Source organism: Microtus oregoni, unplaced genomic scaffold, assembly GCF_018167655.1.
Source record: "Microtus oregoni isolate MIOR12 unplaced genomic scaffold, Mior012 000202F_ref0000011, whole genome shotgun sequence".
In the NCBI taxonomy this organism is placed as follows: domain Eukaryota; kingdom Metazoa; phylum Chordata; class Mammalia; order Rodentia; family Cricetidae; genus Microtus; species Microtus oregoni.
The window spans coordinates 264,833-283,264 of record NW_024544861.1 but is presented as its reverse complement, the minus strand read 5'-3'; the positions used below and the strand labels follow the sequence as shown (position 1 = coordinate 283,264).

Sequence of the window (18,432 nt, the reverse complement as noted above, 5' to 3'; positions counted from 1 at the left end):
CCTTCCAAATATGTCATCAAAGTAGGAGAATATAAAAAGGACAGATATGACTCTCTCCTCTGATTTCTATAAGATGTCAGACTCTGTTCATGCTGCAGAAATTTGAATATTTTTCTATTTCAACCAACAAGGTTTATGCCATAGAATATCTGATCAAGTCACTACCTCCATTTGGAGTTTCTTCCTGAAACAGAAAGCTCTGAATGCATACAATAGGCTTGCCCTTCCTAACTTGCTCAGGGGTCCACCCTCTGCCTCTGGGCATCTAAAACAACTTCCAGACACTCCCCTTTGCTATATCAACCTCTCAAAGTAATGAAGTGCTTCTTAGAGAGTGCCACTGGCTTTAGTGCTGTGCTTTGCCCATAATTCTCTGGCATCATCCTCAGCCTGCTGATATAGATCATAGGGTCCACCTTCTGCCCTTGAAAGCAAGGTGTGTAGTTCAGTGTGTCTGAGACACAGAGTCTTAGAAAAGTAACTCAACCTCTAGACAGCAGCTAAGTTAATGGCAAATGGGATGCCTAAATGAGATTAGATCTAAGCTTTGTCTGGTTTTACAGCAGAGAGCCATCAGGTCCGTATCACCATCTGGTTCACTCTCTTTTTTATTTCTGTCTAATTCCTTCTTTTTTATGTAACAGAGGATGCAGTGAGCCTGAAGGCAGGATGCTGGCAGTAGTTAAACATGGAAGTTAGTTAGAGGGCAGAGTGCTCTGGAAGATGGTGTTTGTGTTGAAGATCTTGTAGACCTTTATGAAAGTTTAATCAGGCAAATCAGCTTTGTGGTTGTACAGTTGCATCCATTTAATCCTCTCTCCAGATGAACTACATGTTTTAAAGAAGGAAAGGAGAAGGGATGGGGTGTAGTTGGTGTATCAGCGTAGTGACGTTTGTGAGGTGAGGAGCAGACACTTCTCCCTCTGACTTGATGTTTGCTGTGCTGAACAAGAAGTTGTTTTAGGTAATGTTTCCAGTAGATATTTGCACAGTGCTGGAATCCCTAGCCGAAGACTTCAGAGTTCACATAGTGCTGTGCCTTTTCTCAAGATCTGTTTCTGTATTTGTGACAGGAGTTAAAATTAACTCTGTTCAGTTTTACCATTAAATACAAGGTAATATTTGTGAATTGTTCTAGGTATGACCTTTAACTATGTAGTTATGCCATTCAGTAGTTCTTCAGCATTAAATGTCTCCTGGGCAGGTCAGCTGCTAAGGAAGAGGGGCCTTACTGTCTTTCTGACATGAGGATAGCCAGCTTCTGAATTGAGTCACGGTGTCATCTCTTAGCTGTTATTTGTATTTGACCAGCATAGTACCTGTGTTCACAAACACAGTGCCTGGGCCAGGGTTTCCCAGAGAAGCTTCTAGGACTCTATGCTTTGCACTCTTGTGTGAATTATTTATAGCACTTATTGCTTTATTTTATAGCTACCAGGTGCAGAGTACTGAAACATTTAAAAGTAGAAAATGCACCGATTGTAAACCGATTTGACTATGCACAGTGCAAGAAACTAAATATGGATCAGGTCCTAGATCAAATACTGAAGATGCCGCCAGAGAGGAACCGCATCATCTACCTGCGTCCAATGCAGCAGGTAACGAGCTCTGCTTTTTTATGATAAAGTACATCTTGTACTAATATTTGTTTATGAAATCTGTTTTGTTCAATCTTCAGTAATGATTCTTTAAAATCTGTTGAGCTTTCATAAGCAAACCAGATTTTTTTTGCCAATATTGCATGTTAATGCTTTGCTGCTAACTCTTTAGGGACTCCTAGCAGCTACATGGTCTCCTTCAGCAGGCTGGAAGTGGGCTGTTGACTAAGAGCATGCGCTCAGATCACAGACTTCCTGGTTCAGATTCTTCTTTGGCATGGAGCAAGTTCTTTAACATCTGTCTCTTAATTTCTTATGTGTAAAATTAAAATCATACTTAAGTTTTTGTGGTGTTTTAGCTAATTTATATGATATACTAGGACAGTTGCTGGTGTACCTTAAACAATAGTGTGATAGCTGTAATTTTTATTGGAAGTGTGTATGTAGGATGATGCTTGTTGCCAGAATGAAATATTAAACAACTCTTGGACTCTTGAGATTTAGGCTCCTAAAATTAGTTAATCAAATTCATAAGTGTATTAATACTCAAAACTGGCTACATGATTAAAACTAGATGATGTTTTTCTTCCTTAAGCAAGTTTTCCTTTCTGAGAAGTAGTTAAATTCATGTTTCCCTGAAAGCTCAAGATTCAGAAGGGCATCCACGAGAATGCACTGTCAGCACAGAGTCTGTAACGAGAAACTTAGCGATTGTTCTAAGTAGGCCAGTTGTATACACTCTGGGTTCTGTAAAGCAGCTTGGAGCTACACCTGTGAAGGACAGCCTCTGGAGATGTGGAGTTGATGGCCATCACCTGAGTCAGCTCTCTGACTTACCGGGTTCTTACACAGCAGTGAGGGGGAAATTGCTGAGTCCACTGTGCAGAGAATTCACTAAGTCTTAATCCAAACATGGCAAGCTGTGCTTTGAGACAGAGCTATTATTTGATTTCCAAATCAGCCAGGCATTTCAAAACTGAAGCTTTTCAAGGTCTTCAGAAGTCTCAGACATATTATTAGTCCGAAAACCTTTTTCTGGTGTCTTCCACAGGTAGATACACTAACTTTGGAGCAGAAGCTGTTTAGTGGCCCCTACCCCTATCACATTTGTATCATCCACGAGTTCAGTAATCCTCCCAATGTGCGGAACAAGGTGCGCATTCGCAACTGGATGGACACTATAGCCAATATCAATCAGTAAGTGACTCTGTGGCACTTTTTCATAGTTCTCCCGTTGGTTGCTTTTAGGAGCAAATTCTAATTCATTTTAAATGATTCCAATTGGTCTTTTTAAGTAGACTTGTCATGACATAAATGTGTAAAAAAGCTTCAAAGAAAATTTCAAACTTAAAATCATGCATGTATTTATGTAACATTTTATTCAAACTTAGAGAAAAAATCCTAAGAAAACCGCATACACATGTTATTTCTCCAGACATGGAGGATGCCAAAAATTCAAGTTAATGACAGTCTTGAGACTCTACAGAAAATTGTTTTTAATTTTATAAACAGTGTACTAAGTACCCTTAATATACAAGCTATTTGCCCAGAGACTCCGTGAATGCAGGTTAGACTTGCTCTCTGTGTGGAGTCATTGGTGATGACGGAGAGTTGTCGTCGTTCTACCTGAAGTTGTTGGTAGAATCTAAGCTTGAATGGACCAGACGGTTGCTTTCTCTCCAGCATTCTTTTTCAGTTGTTTATTTACCTGATTTTTTTCTCCTATTGCCTCCAGAGAACTCATTAAATATGAATTTTTCCTGGAAGCCACTCGGACTGAAGAAGATTTAAAGAAATACCCTAAGTACCCCTGGGGGAGAGAAATTTACACTTTAGAGGGTAAGAATTTACCTAGACTGGGGAGTTAAATTTCAAGCTGTGAACTAGATGGGAGGGGCATGCCTTAGGGGAGACATGGAGCGCCTTAGAATTAATTCATCAGATTGGGTGTGAATCTCTGCAAGAAGCAGAGGCTGGATAAATATTTGTCTATGTCTTTACCACCCCTAGAATAACCAGAATCTGTTGACACACAAAAGGTAAATCAAAATTAAGAGTTGTAGTGGTTAGAAACGCCTTTGAAGGCAGTTGTTTCAGTCTCTGTACCCAGCTGTAACTGCTTAGGTCTAGTTTGCTGCTATCACCATTTCTATGCCAACGGGACTTTGATAGCTGTCTGCTTATTTCAGGTGTTGTGGATGGAGCACCATATTCCATGATTTCTGACTTCCCTTGGCTGAGGTCACTGCGGGCAGCAGAGCCCAACAGCTTCGCCAGATACGATTTTGAAGATGATGAAGAGAGTAATTATGACCTGATCTAACTTGTGTTCTCTAGCTTGAGTCTGTCTTAGTGTGTTAAATAGTTAATAGCAGCAGATGCACAGTGGGTCTGCTGTCCACACGATGGTAATCTCGAATACCTTCAGTTTCCTGTGCATTTAGTTGTTTTGTTGTATGGTACATTGGATATACGCTGGAAATTTAACTCAGGACTAATGAAAAATACAGCAGCCTTACAAAACCACTTCGAGTTTGCCTCTTGAGAAAGATTCTCATGTAGCCCAAGCTTGCCTCCAGTTATCTGTGTAGTGAGTCTGGCCTTGAATGCCTAGTCCAGGTTGCTGGGATTATGTTCAGCACGTGCACCTGCACCTGACAAGCTCACTGATCTTTACTGAAGAATTTACAAACTTGGTGGTTCAGATTGCTCACTTACACTAATTAGTTGCCTGATCATGGAAGCATTGTGTCACTGCAACTTATTGTGATTTAAGTGTAGAAATTTGGGGGGAAGCTTTTAATAATTTTTTCTAAGTTTTAACATATTTGTATATTTACCTATAGGCAAAACTTTGAAATAAATATGTATAAAGTTGTACTTAGCATAATTTACTCGTTGGTGCATTATTTTTACCTGGAGACTTTGATCATGTCTGCTGTCTTAGACTTCAGCTCTGATATAAAACTGAAGTAGCAAGGACAAATTCTATGAGCTGTCCTTGCGTCAGCTACATTGTGGTACAGGAAATGGACCCGGTGATTCATTCTAAGTCTTTTCTCGTCTCTTTGCTGTTTCCCAGGCACCATCTATGCTCCTCGAAGGAAAGGACAGCTGTCTGCAGACATTTGTATGGAGACAATAGGAGAGGAAATCTCAGAGATGCGCCAGATGAAAAGGGGCGTATTTCAGCGAGTGGTGGCCATTTTTATCCACTACTGTGATGTCAATGGAGAGCCAGTTGAAGACGACTACATTTAAAGAGATCTTCCCTGACTCTTCTGCCTCAGAACGGTCAAGAAGACTACACAGGAAACTTCGGGCTTGGAATTGGGAGGCCCTGGCTCAGTTTGTTATATAGGAGATATATAAGGAACATGGAAATTGTATACAAAGATTTATATATAGAAGAAATATACAAAGACATTTCCAAAAGTAACATCTTTATATCCTATGTTTATACATCTTAATTTAAAGAAGTCATTTGAATGAAGGCAGATAATTGACAATTGATTCTGTTCCCTTTTCCTGACTTAGTTCTCAGTGCCGTGTGAGTGAGCCCATTTTCTCTGCTACTCGCCATTGTCCCTTCAGTCTGTGCCTTTTCTCCTTCAGCAGAGCTTCTGCGTCAGTGCTAAAGAGTGCTGTGTCCTGTGTGTTTCGTTAGTAAAATGCCAACTAACCCTCAGTCAGAGAAGGCTGTCTCTGTACTATGGTGGGCTTCTGTTTTTCTTAGTGTTTATATTTGGCATATTTCTTTAAATGAAAAGATCCACAAACTTAAAAAATGAATTTGGAGGGCAAATAGAAAGTTTTCAGAGCATTTCTAGTTATTTATTTCCGCATTCAATTGTGTATCTGCTTTATCTTGAACATGAAAATAAACATTTAGTAAAAACTTTATTGTTGCCATGGACTTGAAACTGTATTTTACGGCAGCAGTGCTACACAGAGAAGCAGTGTGTGGTTGTGTCTGACTCAGCAACGGTGTCCACTTTCTGATCCCATTTCAGAGTGTGGCCATGAGCAGCGCACCACACGAACCACACGAAAGCTGCGGGCTGCAGAGCTGCGGCAGAATGCTGAGGAAATGGGCCACGGGCTCGTTCAGAGGAACCGCCTTTCTCTTGCAGCTGGAGGCTGCCTCCTGCGGCAGTGGTGGTGCTGTTCACTCTCAGGGGCATCACCAGATGACTTTGCCATTCGATAAATAAGTGACCTTTAACAGGCTTCAGAAGCCAAAGGCTAAAGTCAAAGGAATTATGGTCTCGAAATGGTCAGGTCTTTCAGAATTTGTTCAGCCCCTTCCTTTTCCCTGGGTTTAATTAAGGCCAAGAAAGGAAAATATCAGTCGTCCATGATCAGGACTTGGTGTTTGCTGGATAAGACATGAATTTGGTTTATGATCCCAACTGTATAGACAGACAGGCACGGGTGCTGGTGAGCTTCCCTAACACTGGACTCCTGCATGACAGGTGCCCGTGTCTTCAAAACTTTTAAAATTCTTGACTTGCAAGGTTTTTAAACATCTTAAATATGATTGGATAGTTCATCTTTTGGTTGCATTGGGGTTTTGTTTTTTAGCCCTTTTTTTATTTAAATTTTTTAAATTTTGCACACTAGCCCAGTTATCCTTTCCTCCCCTTCTCCCACCCCCTCACCTCATCCCATCTCAGCTCCATTCAGTCAGTAGAGGTAGTAAGGCCTCCTTGGAGAGTCAACAAAGTCTGGTATACCATTCTCCCCACAGATTGAGGTACATAACTGTCACCCAAATTCAGGGGTCATTGCATTGTTTTTTAACTGTTTAGTTGACTGCTCAGGTTATAACTGCTCAGTAAGAGGCAGGATACAAATGCAGAATAATAACCTATAGTTCTCAGCAAGAACCAACCCCGCTAGTTTCCTCCTCGCTGTAGCAAGGACCTCAGATAGACAATGCTTACATTGGCCACAAGAGGTAGCCGCTCTTTAACGTTACTCAGTTGCCAGTCATCACAGACTCCTTGAATACAAAGGGGCCCTAAGATCATTAATAAAGATGCTGAAGGTAGACAACCGAAAACACAAGAGTAGAAGCCACCCACTCTCAGACACTTGGTAAATATGAACAAACAGCTAGGAGTGACTGTCTTATAGCAAGGTCAGCAAGTGTGTGGGCTAGAGAGTTAATATTTTATGTTCAGTGAGCCATAGACCTCTGATGGGTAAGCCATGAACAGCACACAAAGATGGTCATATTATGACAAAACTTTATTTATAGACAGAAAATTGAATTCCACATAATATTCACATCACAAAATAGTACTCTTGGGTTTCAGCCGAGACATACTAAAAAGCAAAAACCATTCTGCAGGTTTGCAGACTACATCTTGGCCAGTTTAGCAACACCTCATGGACAGCTGAGTTTTCCATCCATTCAGTTATGTCACCAGCTTTGTGGTACAAAGGTCTGCTTTTAAAAGACCTTAAATAGTTCACAGATGACCTCTGACTGAGCATCAGGATCAAAAAGAACCGTGTGTCTCATGCTGCCAGGCCCAGTATATGGATCTAATACTTTAAACAATAGCCGACACTGAGTCTTAAGGTGACTTAGTACCTGCAGTCAGAAGTCCTGGATTCAGATTCTGACTTCCTCAGACAACAGCTCTCACCAGGAGAAGAGTGCTCTGTGGTGGAGAGGCCAGAGCTGGAGCCTCTCTTTTGGTCATTGTAATTTGGTCGTCTGTAAAGTGATAATAGTTACCCACCCCCACCAGGCAGGGGTGAGGGTTCAGCGGGAACATCCAGTATAATCCCAGGTTTATTATAAAAGTCAGGTTTGCTTGGTTTTCTGGGTTTCGTGTCTGTGTGTGTGGTTTTTGTCAGTTTATTTTCATGGGTTTTTTTCCTTAATATTTCCTTAATGTCCCTTAGACCATATCCTAGGATAGCGATCTTTGAGAACTAGACAGGCCTTAGAGAGGAGGCCACACTTGACACTAGCATCTTGAGTTGGTTACCATGCCTCCTAAGCTTGTTCACATCCAATTTAGCAGTATAGATAGATACCTTGCTAAAAAGCAGGTGCTTAGGATTGCTGGATGTGGGTGTTTTTCAGTCTGACTCCAAAGAATCCCTCCAAGGAAAAGGAAGTCAGGTGAGCCCCATTGTGAGGCTGGCTCTTGCCCACAGGGCAACGGCTGTGTCTCAGCTGCTGCTTCATCCTGAAACCGTCCAGCTGACCTCGTGGAAGACATTGGATGCAGTCGGGTACTGAATCTCCCACTCTGCAAGACTGGCAGCATGAAACACATGTGTATTGGTGTGAAGTGATGTGCAGTGTTGACTGCTGAGAGGCAAATAGCGGATCACATACAGCATCACCTTAGTCGTAAACAACAGCGCACAACCACAAATTACTGAACTACATATGCCAAGTGATAAGTCCCCGCCCCCACCCACCTTGGGAATGGAGTGGCACTGAACTGGGGTCAAGAGTATTTACCTTATCAGTGTTATGGGGCTTTTTTTTATAGTGGGAATAGACTACATAAATGCATCATTTATGTAAACCATAATTTACGTAGGAGGGGAAAAAAATCACTGTGCCAGGATAGGAGGACCTATGTGTTTCCATCCATTTGTCACATTTCCTTGGGCAAGTCACTTGCTGTGACCAAGTCTTGTCTATAAAAATGAACCAGTAATCACACCACAAGCTGTTATGAAGTTCTGAGAACTTGTGAAAGGGCAGATAAACTGTAAAGTGCCCATAGTGGTGAGCAGATACTATGAAAAACAGGCTTGCATCCAAATAGTTTAAGTTCAACCAAGAAGTCTGGAGAATTCAGATTGCCTTCTGCAGGGGGCCTTGATGAAGGTTTGCAATATTCAGGGTTCAACCATTTGCCTCAGTCTGCTGCTGGCTACCCAGTAACCCCAGGCTCCGAGTGCTAGAGAGCCTTCCTGCTGCTCATCCCTGGACCAGAATACCTCCATCATTTGATTTAATTATGGAAACAATGCCCAGGGAAGAAAACAATAGAGCAAGTGAATGGCAGAGCTCAGACCAGAACAGGCACAGCTCTGGGTCCCTAGGTGATAGGGGAGGGACGTGGCCATGAGAACAAAGCTTGTCCCTGCTCTCTCCTACCACAGCCCAGTACTTCAATGCATCCTCCCATTGAAGGCCATTGGGAGTGTTGAAGATGGTGGACTACGGAATCGGGAGGCCTGGGCCTCCATTCCACATCCATACTTGTCAGGTTCGTCACCAGATGTTTTCTCTGCTGAGGTTTGCTCATTTTTAGTGGGATGTAGTTTTGGTACTTGCAGTAAAGGTGTTCATGAGAAAATCCATGAAAAGCACTTAACCAAGTGCCCAGTGGAAAGGAGTTAGTTAGCTTCTCTTGCTGTTGTCTTACTATTCATTAAGTTCAGAAGGTGCTAGAGTAAAGGAGACGCAACCTGGATTAAGTACAACGCTAATAAAAATAGTAAGCAATTTGTTTCCCTTCTATCTTTGTTTCCAAAAACATGGAATGTAATTTGTACTAAGTGGATGAATTTCTATAGCTTGGGATCCAGTTTAAATTCTTGTGATATTTCCAACTCCCAGAGAGGAGATAGGGAGACCCTACCAGCACGTGTTTGTCTTCCTGGGACATGAAGAGGCAGGGGACATGCTCTGAGTATTGACATCTGGTTAGTATGTAACAGCGTGATGTTATTTTTATTTATCTCTATGGCTGCTTTCTATTTACAGCAAATAAAGCTGATTTTCTATTTTGGGTCTGATAAAGCATTTCCTTCTAAACTAAATTCCTGTAAGTGAAATGAAGATATTACATAATTAACAGTACAGGCAAAGCATATCTTGTAACAGTGGCTTTTGGTGACCCATGTTGGGATGTTCACGCAGATACAGCCAGCTCAGAGACCGTCTGCATTTCGCAGAATAGAGCGAGGAAAGTTCTGCTCAGAGCAGAGCAACAGTATGCCTGAACCCAGATATTAAGTCAGTCCCTGTGCTGGCTACATTCAAATCCAATTCTTAGTCTTGGTTTCCTAGGTTGTGTGCAAAGAGTCCACTTTTGGCCAAAAAGGGCAAAAAACGTTTTCCTCGTAGGGGCAGCTTTTGAGCACAGCCAATTGCAGGAAAGAGGGAAAGAAAAGTAGCTTGCATTGCTCACCTAAGAGAACCACAATGCCAAAGAGAAATTGCTGGACAGCACAGCACCAGGATGACACTTCGTTCTCACTTGAAGATAATTTGGTTGTTGCTGCTCTCTGGTCTCTCACTGAGTCCCCTCCCTCAACTACCCACAATGCCCCTGCCCTACCCCATTTCCCAGATAGTTGTTTCAGGGCAGAGCAAGCAGGAAGTGGAAATGTTACTGAGAGGCAAAGCTGAAATCTGAAAGTTGGTTTTGTTCTTTTGTTTTTAACCAATACATTGTAGGTTTTATTTCTTTTACTTTCTAATTGCTAATGGAGAGGGCTGGTGACCTGGACCAGCAGGCTGTTCTTCAGTGACAGCCTTCTAAGTTGGAAGGCCAGAAGAGAAGATAGGAAAACCAGGACTGAGAGGATTTGCACAAGCTGTGTCTTATGCCAAGCAAGCTTATTTAAGAAGTAAAGCATCTTTTGTATCCTATTTTCTGAGGGAGAATGGCCAAGGTCGACAGAAAGCTAAATCAGTCAATGTTGATGAGAAAACATGGGCTATCGCAGGTGCAGCTGCCTTAGGACTGATAACCACAGCCCTTCAGAGGGGAAACTGGTTTCCCAGGAACTGAAGCCTTAACTCCTTCAAGGCCCAGGCCTCAGACCGGGCCTTGCCAAGTCTGCTCCTGGGCAAGGAAAAAAACTAACATGCCCTTTTTCCTTTCATCCAGATCTCTGAGCCTAGGATCATTCTGGCTCCCAGCAAGATGGGCTGGGATCTTCAGAACTGGGCATTTCTATGGACTGCAAAGTCAAATGGAGAGAAACACAGTGAATTAATCCCTTTATCCCTGGCATGGAGACAGACTTCATTAAACATCCAAGTAGTTGCCAGTGTTCATCTGGCCAGAGTAACTGGACCACAGTCTCCTCTTTCCTATCTCATCTTAACAGCAGCCTTCCTGAAAGAGGACTTTTTAGGAAGAGGACAGGTTTGGGTCTCCTTGAAGCCTGGGCCGCTGTATGTCTTCTGCGTCTTCCACCCTCAAGCCGTCTGGATTGTCTGGATTCCTGGAAGCCATGGATGGAACTAATGCTGTAATAGCAGCTCTCCAGACAGAATGAATCCAGTCTTGCCCCATGAATTCGCATTTGGTCTATCATCATGTCATCTTGTCCCTAGTTCCTTTCTTCAGGTTTTTTTTTTTTTTTTGAAAAGAGAGAAAGGGACTCAGATCTCTATCTAAAGTGTTTAACTTCATTGCTTTGTGAGGGGTGACCATCCTTCTCAGAGACAAGGATGCCATTGTGACCTGTCATCACGGGTGAAGAAGGAACGGCACAGGAAGTAGAAAGGCAAGGAAAACTTGGTATGATGACTGAGATCTGTGACCCCAACACTTGGATGATGGAGGTAGGGAGGACGGAGTTCAGTTCAGCCTCAGCTACATAGTGAGTTTAAAGCCAGCCTGGGCAATGCCAAACCCTGTCTCAAAAAAGTATAAGGGGAGAAAGAAGTGAGAATGGTGGAAGAGTGGGAGAGAGAAGAGGGAAAAAGAATGAGGGGTTAGAACAGGGCAAGGAGAACTTTTGGTTGAGGCTCCGGACACATCCTGATCTTACAGTGTGCCGCCCAAGGATGCCAGGCCATGCCCACCTTCCCCATTCCCCGCGTTTCACCAGCAATAAATCAAACTGGTCCTTGTCAGCAGAAAAAAATGAAAGAAAAACTCTTGTTGAGTTTCAAGTCTTCTCTCTCTCTCAAAGACATAACTTACCCAAGACAAAGAAGGTGATGACAGATTTAGCATGGGAAAGAAAATACCTCTTGGGTTTAGAACAAACAGCGTTCTGCAAAATATTTGTATGATGGAAGCATAGTAGCTTCAAAGCTAGGGTTCAATGACAGCTCCCAATACAGAAAGATGGGTTTGTTCTTTGCTCAAAGCGGAAAATGGCCTAGGACTAGACTATTGGGTTGTTCAACACAGGACCCTGACCATCCTTAAAAGGCAATCTCCATGGGAGCAAGTCACTTTCCTTCCTTAACGTTTTTTCTTGTTGTTTTTTTTTGTTTGTTTGTTTGTCTTAGAGTGTGTGAGTGTGTGTTGGGGCGGGGGTGCTGAATGTGCTTGAGTGTATGTTTGTGACCATGTGTGCAGGAGCCTGTGGCAGTCAGGAGTGGTGTCAGATTCCCTGGAACTAGAGTAACAAATGGTTGTGAGCCACTATGTAGATGCTGGGCGCTAAACTTGGGTCTTCTGCCAGAGTATCAAGTATTGTTCTCCTAAACACCGAGCCATCTTTCCAGTCCCCTACTCCCACCCCTCAGTTTTTGAGTTGTGACTGTTCCTTGTCAGCATCCATAGCAATAAGGGTCCAGGTTTAATGTCATGGAAGGGAAGCAAATAAAGATTCATTCCAGATGACCCAGTGGGAAAATGACAAGTTTACACACATGCGTGCACGCGCCTGCGCGCGCACACACACACACACACACACACGCTGTATAGAGGTCCTTTGGTAATGGATCCAAAGCCAAACTGTAAGCAGAGCCTTTAAAATCTGTCCTGGAGGGGGAACTATTACCTCAAGTAGTATGCTATGATAAGAAATAAGGGAGGGAGGAAGGGAGGAAGGAAAGAAGGAAGGAAAAGAAAATGTTTGTAGCTGTAAACCAAACTTCCTGACGCCCTTCATGTCAGTACTTCAGTGCTTCTGGACAGACAACTGGACCCAGCAAAGCGGTCCAGAAGACTGCTGGAAAGAAGAGGAAACTGAAGGTGTTCCACTGAGAGAGAAGACTGAGGGGTGGGTGGGGGGAGGCGGGTCATTTCCTTCCAATATCTAAGGCTTTCTGACAGGAAGAGGAGACCGAACTGCTCTGTCCTGACAGAAGCTAGAGCACAGCAGACTCGTGTGCCAATGAACGACAGAGCTTCCACGTGATTAGAGCATTTCCACCACAGAAGGGGCTGCGTTAGGAGGTAGTGAGCTCCTGTCCCTGGAGAGGTGCGAGCAGAGACTGTCCTCATGTCAGTATGCAATGAGAGGTGCCCCTCGGGCTCTGGTACAACGCTGGGTCTGATGATGCCTGAAGTCCCCACACAATTTGGAAGTCCTTGATGTGCTGGATCCAGGTTCCACTCAACACCACCTTCCGTGTATCTTCACTGGGCGCTGGTACCCCATACTTCATGCGTCACTGGTGATGACCAGGGTCAAGAGTGTGTCCAGGGGGTCCTGTTCATGCAGACATGAATGGGAATGGCTAGCCTGATGGCAAACCATGTCGTCAATCAAAAGCATGACTCCAGAGACTCTGGGTCATTGTGGATGGGCAGTTTCTCCAGTTCCTGGTGATGTCTACTGTGCAAAACGGTGTACCTAAGGAGGAAGGCAAGAAAGCAGAAGAGTTTCAGCAGGCACCCTTCAAAGGCATCAGAGGCACCATGTCACCTTTCCACACCCTTTTTTGAATGTATTTGAGGAATAGAGAGGTGGAAATGGAATGGGATGAATCTACACAGAGAGGGAAAACCAAAGCACCCATCTAGATTGTCTAAGTTAAAGGTGGGGAAATGGCATCCTAGGAAAATGGCATCCTAGGGGAATGGCATCCTAGGGGAATAGCATCCTAGGGGAATGGCATCCTAGGGGAAGAAGCCCTAGGGGAATGGCATCCTAGGGGAATAGCATCCTAGGGGAATGGCATCCTAGGGGAATGGCATCCTAGGGGAATAGCATCCTAGGGGAATAGCATCCTAGGGGAATGGCATCCTAGGGGAATAGCATCCTAGGGGAATAGCATCCTAGGGGAATGGCATCCTAGGGGAATAGCATCCTAGGGGAATAGCATCCTAGGGGAATAGCATCCTAGGGGAATGGCATAGTAGGGGAAGGAGCCCTAAGTTCCACAGAGAGCGAATGATAGAGCTGGGGCAAGGACCCAGATTCCTTTTTCCAAAGCGGTTCCTGTGCCACTTGTCAGAATAAACCCGCGAACAGTCGCAAACTAGACCTGAATAAGCCCTTACAGTCGCTCTCTGGTGCCCGTGCTAAAATGTTAATCAACTATCTGTTGTGGTTTCTGATGCCAGACTACACCCTGTGGCCTTGATTGAGGAGGGAAGATGCACACAACTCGTGTTCTGAGGGACTGTCCTTCAAACCAGGCAGCTGCCATCTTAGGGCATTCATCTATACTCTCTGGAAAAAAAAAATCCCATCTGGGATTGTTTACAATTTACACCCCCTCCTGAGTATTCAACTGCCTCCATACCAACTGACTACCCTGCACATGGTCTGAAGGAGGATCGTGTGTGTGTGTGTGTGTGTGTGTGTGTGTGTTTGTGTGTGTGAGAGAGAGTGTGTGTGTGTGTGTAAATGTGTGAGTGTGTGTGAGTGTTTATGTGTGTGTGTGTGTGTAAATGTGTGAGTGTGTGTGAGTGTTTATGTGTGTGTGTGTGTGTGTGTGTGTGTGTGTGTGTCTATCTGTCTGTAAACAGATGCTCCTAAAAGCCATGAAGTTGGGGATCCCAGTGCTAGGAGTAGGTTACCTCCTTCGGAGTTGTTAGCCACAGCGTCCTAGGAGTCCTAAAACAATAGGCTGTGACCACAGTTGCTCGCCGCCTTCCAGAACTGAACCAACTGTTGCTAATTGCTAAAGAGGTTGCATGCTTTCTTTGCCTGCCAGACTTAGAAGGCCCAAACCCCAGCTGCCTGCAGGCATACCTGTGAACATCCGTACCTCCTCAGATTGAACAAGTATTGAGAGAAAATCAAACTCTCCATCAGCTAGTTGTATAAGCTGACCAAGCCAGCTATTCCTGTGTACCTGACACCTTTGAGGTAAGGGTCAAATTAACATCTGTCAAGCAGCTGGGCACATAGTGGGTGGCAGAATCTTCACACATGAACAAAATCAAGCTTAGAAGATGTGACTTTCCTAAGGTTGAAGTGGGATATGGGATAGTTAGGAATAAGAAGTATATGTATGGGTAGTTAAGAATTCTTGAGGCAGAATGCTTGGGTCCAAACCCTAACTCTGCCTCTCATTTGCTGTGTGAAGTTCCAAGGTTTCCGGAAAGTTGTGCCCATTAAATGAGAAAATTATCATCAAACTCTTGTTAATGACAGCCAGATACTGAATAATAAGCAACAGCGATAACCTGGTTATAAGACGTCTAAGGGCAGGACTTGAACCAGTTGAACCCAGCACTTAATTCCTGGTTTAGTGCAGAATCCCATTCCCGAGGAACTGACGTGTGTGTTGCCTGCTGCTAACTGATCACAGGGATGAAGGGAACTTTCAAGATGGCACGAGAGATGAGATAGCACACCTAGGGAGGGGTTGTCATCCCTCAGCAGGGCCAAGGTCTCCAAGCTCTGGTGTGAGATCTAACTGCCAGGCTGACCTGGGAGACACCAACCCCTGCGAGGGAGTGCTTGCATCTGCTGAGATTCATGACCTGGGAAAAGTCACTGCTGCTTCTCAAGCAGCCTGGAAGCAGCTGTCTGCTTTGTATTAATTTATTCAAACATGACGGGAGCCACATTAGGTTTGGTGATTACCTGAATCTGCAATTTGTTCACTGAGCAATTAGTATCAAACTTGGAGCAGCCTGGATAGAGCAATAATTAACAGCATCACAGTGCCGCTTCTCCCTGCCTAGCTTGGCACCACCGGGAAATGCTTAGACTTTAGTGCATAGGGCCTCAGGCCTCCTCTGGGCAACAGTCCTTGCACACTCTCCCTGAAGATACTTGCGAAATAAGAGCAGCTCCATTTAAATAGATCAAACGCTCAAGCAGATCAGAGCCCTGTTGCTTGGAATCCCAGATACTTCGGGAGCAGGTGGGTTATTTTTTTCCCCAATGTTTATGAAGAAACGAGATTTTTGCCTGGTGGTGGTAGCACATGCCTTTAATCCCAGCGCTCAGGAGGCAGAGGCAGGCAGATCTCTGTGAGTTTGAGGCCAACCTGGTCTACAAGAGCTAGTTCCAGGACAGGCACCAAAACAGAGAAACCCTGTCTTAAAAGAAAGAAAGAGAGAGAGAGAGAGAGAGAGAGAGAGAGAGAGAGAGAGAGAAAGAAAGAAAGAAAAGAAACAAGATTTTCAAATGTTGGGCATGTATTAACCCAACTACTCATTTTAAAATTCATCCTGTGGGCCTACTGAGGCTCAACCCGTCTGCCAGGCCTGGAGAAGCTGAGGTGGGGGACTGACACAGCTGTTGCTCATAGAGTTCCCAGTACTTGGTGAGCCACACAGTCAGGAGGACATCTGTAAAAATGTGATGTCCTTGGTGGTGCAGAGGGCATATGAGGAGGACACGAACCCAGTGAGGGCATCAGGGCAGAGATAAGAACAACAGCAAGTGGCAAAACCCACAGTGGTGGAGCAGAGCAGAGGAGGGGCATTCATTGGCCCAAAATGTGCTGTTGGCAGAGCCCTACGGCGCTAGGGCCATTGCCCGCATCCTAAGTGCAATCAGGAGACAGACCCAGGTGTAAGTAGAGAGAGGCCCTCATGTTCTGAAGGAAAATTAGGCTGTGGTATAGGCGAGGCTGTACTGGGACACAACAGCACATTGGGAGTGATATTAGCTTTCTGTTGCTACTGTAAAAAATTCCGCCAAACACAGAAGCTTGAAATAACATAAACTTCAAGTCCTACAGTTCTAGAGCCTATCAATCCAAAATGAGTCTCACGGGACTAAAAAGAAGGTGTTGGCAGATCTGCCTTCTTTCAGAAGGACAATTCATTCCTTGCCATTTCCATCTTCCAGCATTCCTGCCCACATTCCTAGACTTATGGTGTCAATTTGTTAACTTCTGCTTTTATTTTTATATGCTCCTTCTCTGACTTGGTCCTCTTGCCCATTCCTTATAAGAAAACCTGTGACTACTGAGATCCTCCACACAGTCTTGAGAACCCTGCCCACATCAAGACAACACAGAGTTCAACCGTATCATAATCAACCTCTCAACGGATGGTATAACATATTCAAAGGCCCTAGAGAACAGGATGTAGATCTAACTGAGTGGGCATCATTTCACCCAGCACAGGTGATTTTAAACGATCCCCAGACCCAAGATCTGTAGAACGGCTGCAGTCGGGGGTTGGGAAGAAGTCTCATTCTAGATATGCAGTGAGGAACAAAACTATAGGTCCTGTTAACACTTGCTCTGGACCCAGGAGCATCCATGGAAACACAAGGAAGCAAGGACTATCATAGAGCACAGACTTCAGGTAAGGAGGCGGGAACATGCCAAGAGCATCCTTATACAGTGAGGCTAGAAGTACTGATGTGTCCAGGCTACAAACTTAGACTCACGCTAGACACTCAAGTCAGCCCATTCCTGGGACCAGTGATGGCATCTGGCCCCATTATTCTGGGCAAAGTTCTCCTCTCTGCTACCACCTTTGATGCTCTTAATTCTCACATCCTTCTCTTTTCCAGAGACTGGTCTGAGCGTTAGATGTCACCTCCCCCCTCCCCCAAGGCAGTCATTGCTCTGTTCACTGGTCATCCTGTAAGCATTCCACCCAGCTGCAGTCCAGCTTTGAAGGCTCTCAGTGTTATTGCTGGACGTTAGCCTCACATCTCTGTCAGAGTTCCTCACCAATTCTTGTCTGCTTTATCTGCCACTGTTGGATGTTTGGTCTAGCCTATGTATGGCCTCCGTAGGTTCTTGAGGGATAGAGTGCACATCTCATCCTAAGAGATGTGGCCTAAGAGATAACACACTTCCACTCTCCCCCTGACCCTATTAAATGTTCTTTAAGTATTGTAGTTCTTATATTGACCATGATGCCAGTGCTATTTTAAACGTCCACATTTCAGAAGTGGGAAGACGGAAACTCAGGGAGGAAAAGATTTGCTAAAGGTCACTGAGTTGCTCAATCAATGATTCACAGAGCCTAGATTTAGACATCCACCTGCTGGAATCCAGAGCACTCTGCAGCAGTGTGCTCCAACATCATTCTTAACGTTTAATCTATGGTTCTTCATAACTCATGAAGCATGGGAACTCTTACAGTCTATGGAAATACTTACTAAATGCATAATAGCTTTGCCTGGCATTTGAACTGGTTACAAATGGTAGTGACAACTCATATCCCAATGGTCTTCCCCAAAGCTTTAGGTGCTACACCATTTCCTGCAGTTCTGCATCTGGAGCATCTGCATCAATTGATCTGTGGGCAGCACTGTATGGTTCTGGACTGGAGCTGGGTAGAGCAATCTACTCCACGTATCTCTCCCTCTGAAATACTCTGGTTGTTGCTGTTTCTGGGTTTGGGCTTTTCTCTGAAAAGGTGACTGGAAAATTTTAACATCAAGAACTAACTTATTCCATATCCATAGGAAATGCCTTTGGAAACCTTCTAGAAGAAATTCTGGAGAGTGTGTTTTGTAGATTTCTACCCTTTCCTGTAAGCAAAGGTGAGTTATTGGGGATGTAACTCGGTGGTAGAGTCTTGCCTAGCATACAGAAGGCTCTAGTTTCAACCCCTACTCCCGAAAAACAACAGCAAAAACCAACAGTTACTCAGTGATTTCTGCTATCCAGAAACCTAAACCGAGTTGACAACCAGGGTAGTTCTCAAAAAGTTGTAGAATTTTCTTTCCTCCCTCGGCCTTCTCACTCTGGCGATGTGTAGGTGTTGTGCATACC

General features: G+C 44.2%; 2 protein-coding genes across 6 annotated transcripts in view; one reads left to right on the top strand and one right to left on the bottom strand.

The window, feature by feature from the left end:
• LOC121445540 (F-box only protein 38-like) overlaps positions 1–5,499 on the top strand; it is a 42,280-nt gene extending 36,781 nt beyond the window's left edge. For all 3 annotated transcript variants that reach the window (XM_041647660.1, XM_041647659.1, XM_041647658.1), the window contains 5 exons: positions 1,432–1,598; positions 2,650–2,795; positions 3,334–3,437; positions 3,788–3,901; positions 4,681–5,499. In XM_041647660.1, coding sequence (XP_041503594.1) covers positions 1,432–1,598; positions 2,650–2,795; positions 3,334–3,437; positions 3,788–3,901; positions 4,681–4,859 — 710 coding nt within the window. In that variant the 3' untranslated portion in view covers positions 4,860–5,499. The remainder of the gene's footprint in view (positions 1–1,431; positions 1,599–2,649; positions 2,796–3,333; positions 3,438–3,787; positions 3,902–4,680) is intronic.
• Positions 5,500–9,439: 3,940 nt separating this feature from the next.
• Positions 9,440–18,432, bottom strand: part of LOC121445538 (5-hydroxytryptamine receptor 4-like) — a 170,269-nt gene continuing 161,276 nt past the window's right edge. For all 3 annotated transcript variants that reach the window (XM_041647655.1, XM_041647656.1, XM_041647657.1), the window contains exon 7: positions 9,440–13,136. In XM_041647655.1, the coding sequence (XP_041503589.1) occupies positions 13,049–13,136 (88 nt within the window). In that variant the 3' untranslated portion in view covers positions 9,440–13,048. The remainder of the gene's footprint in view (positions 13,137–18,432) is intronic.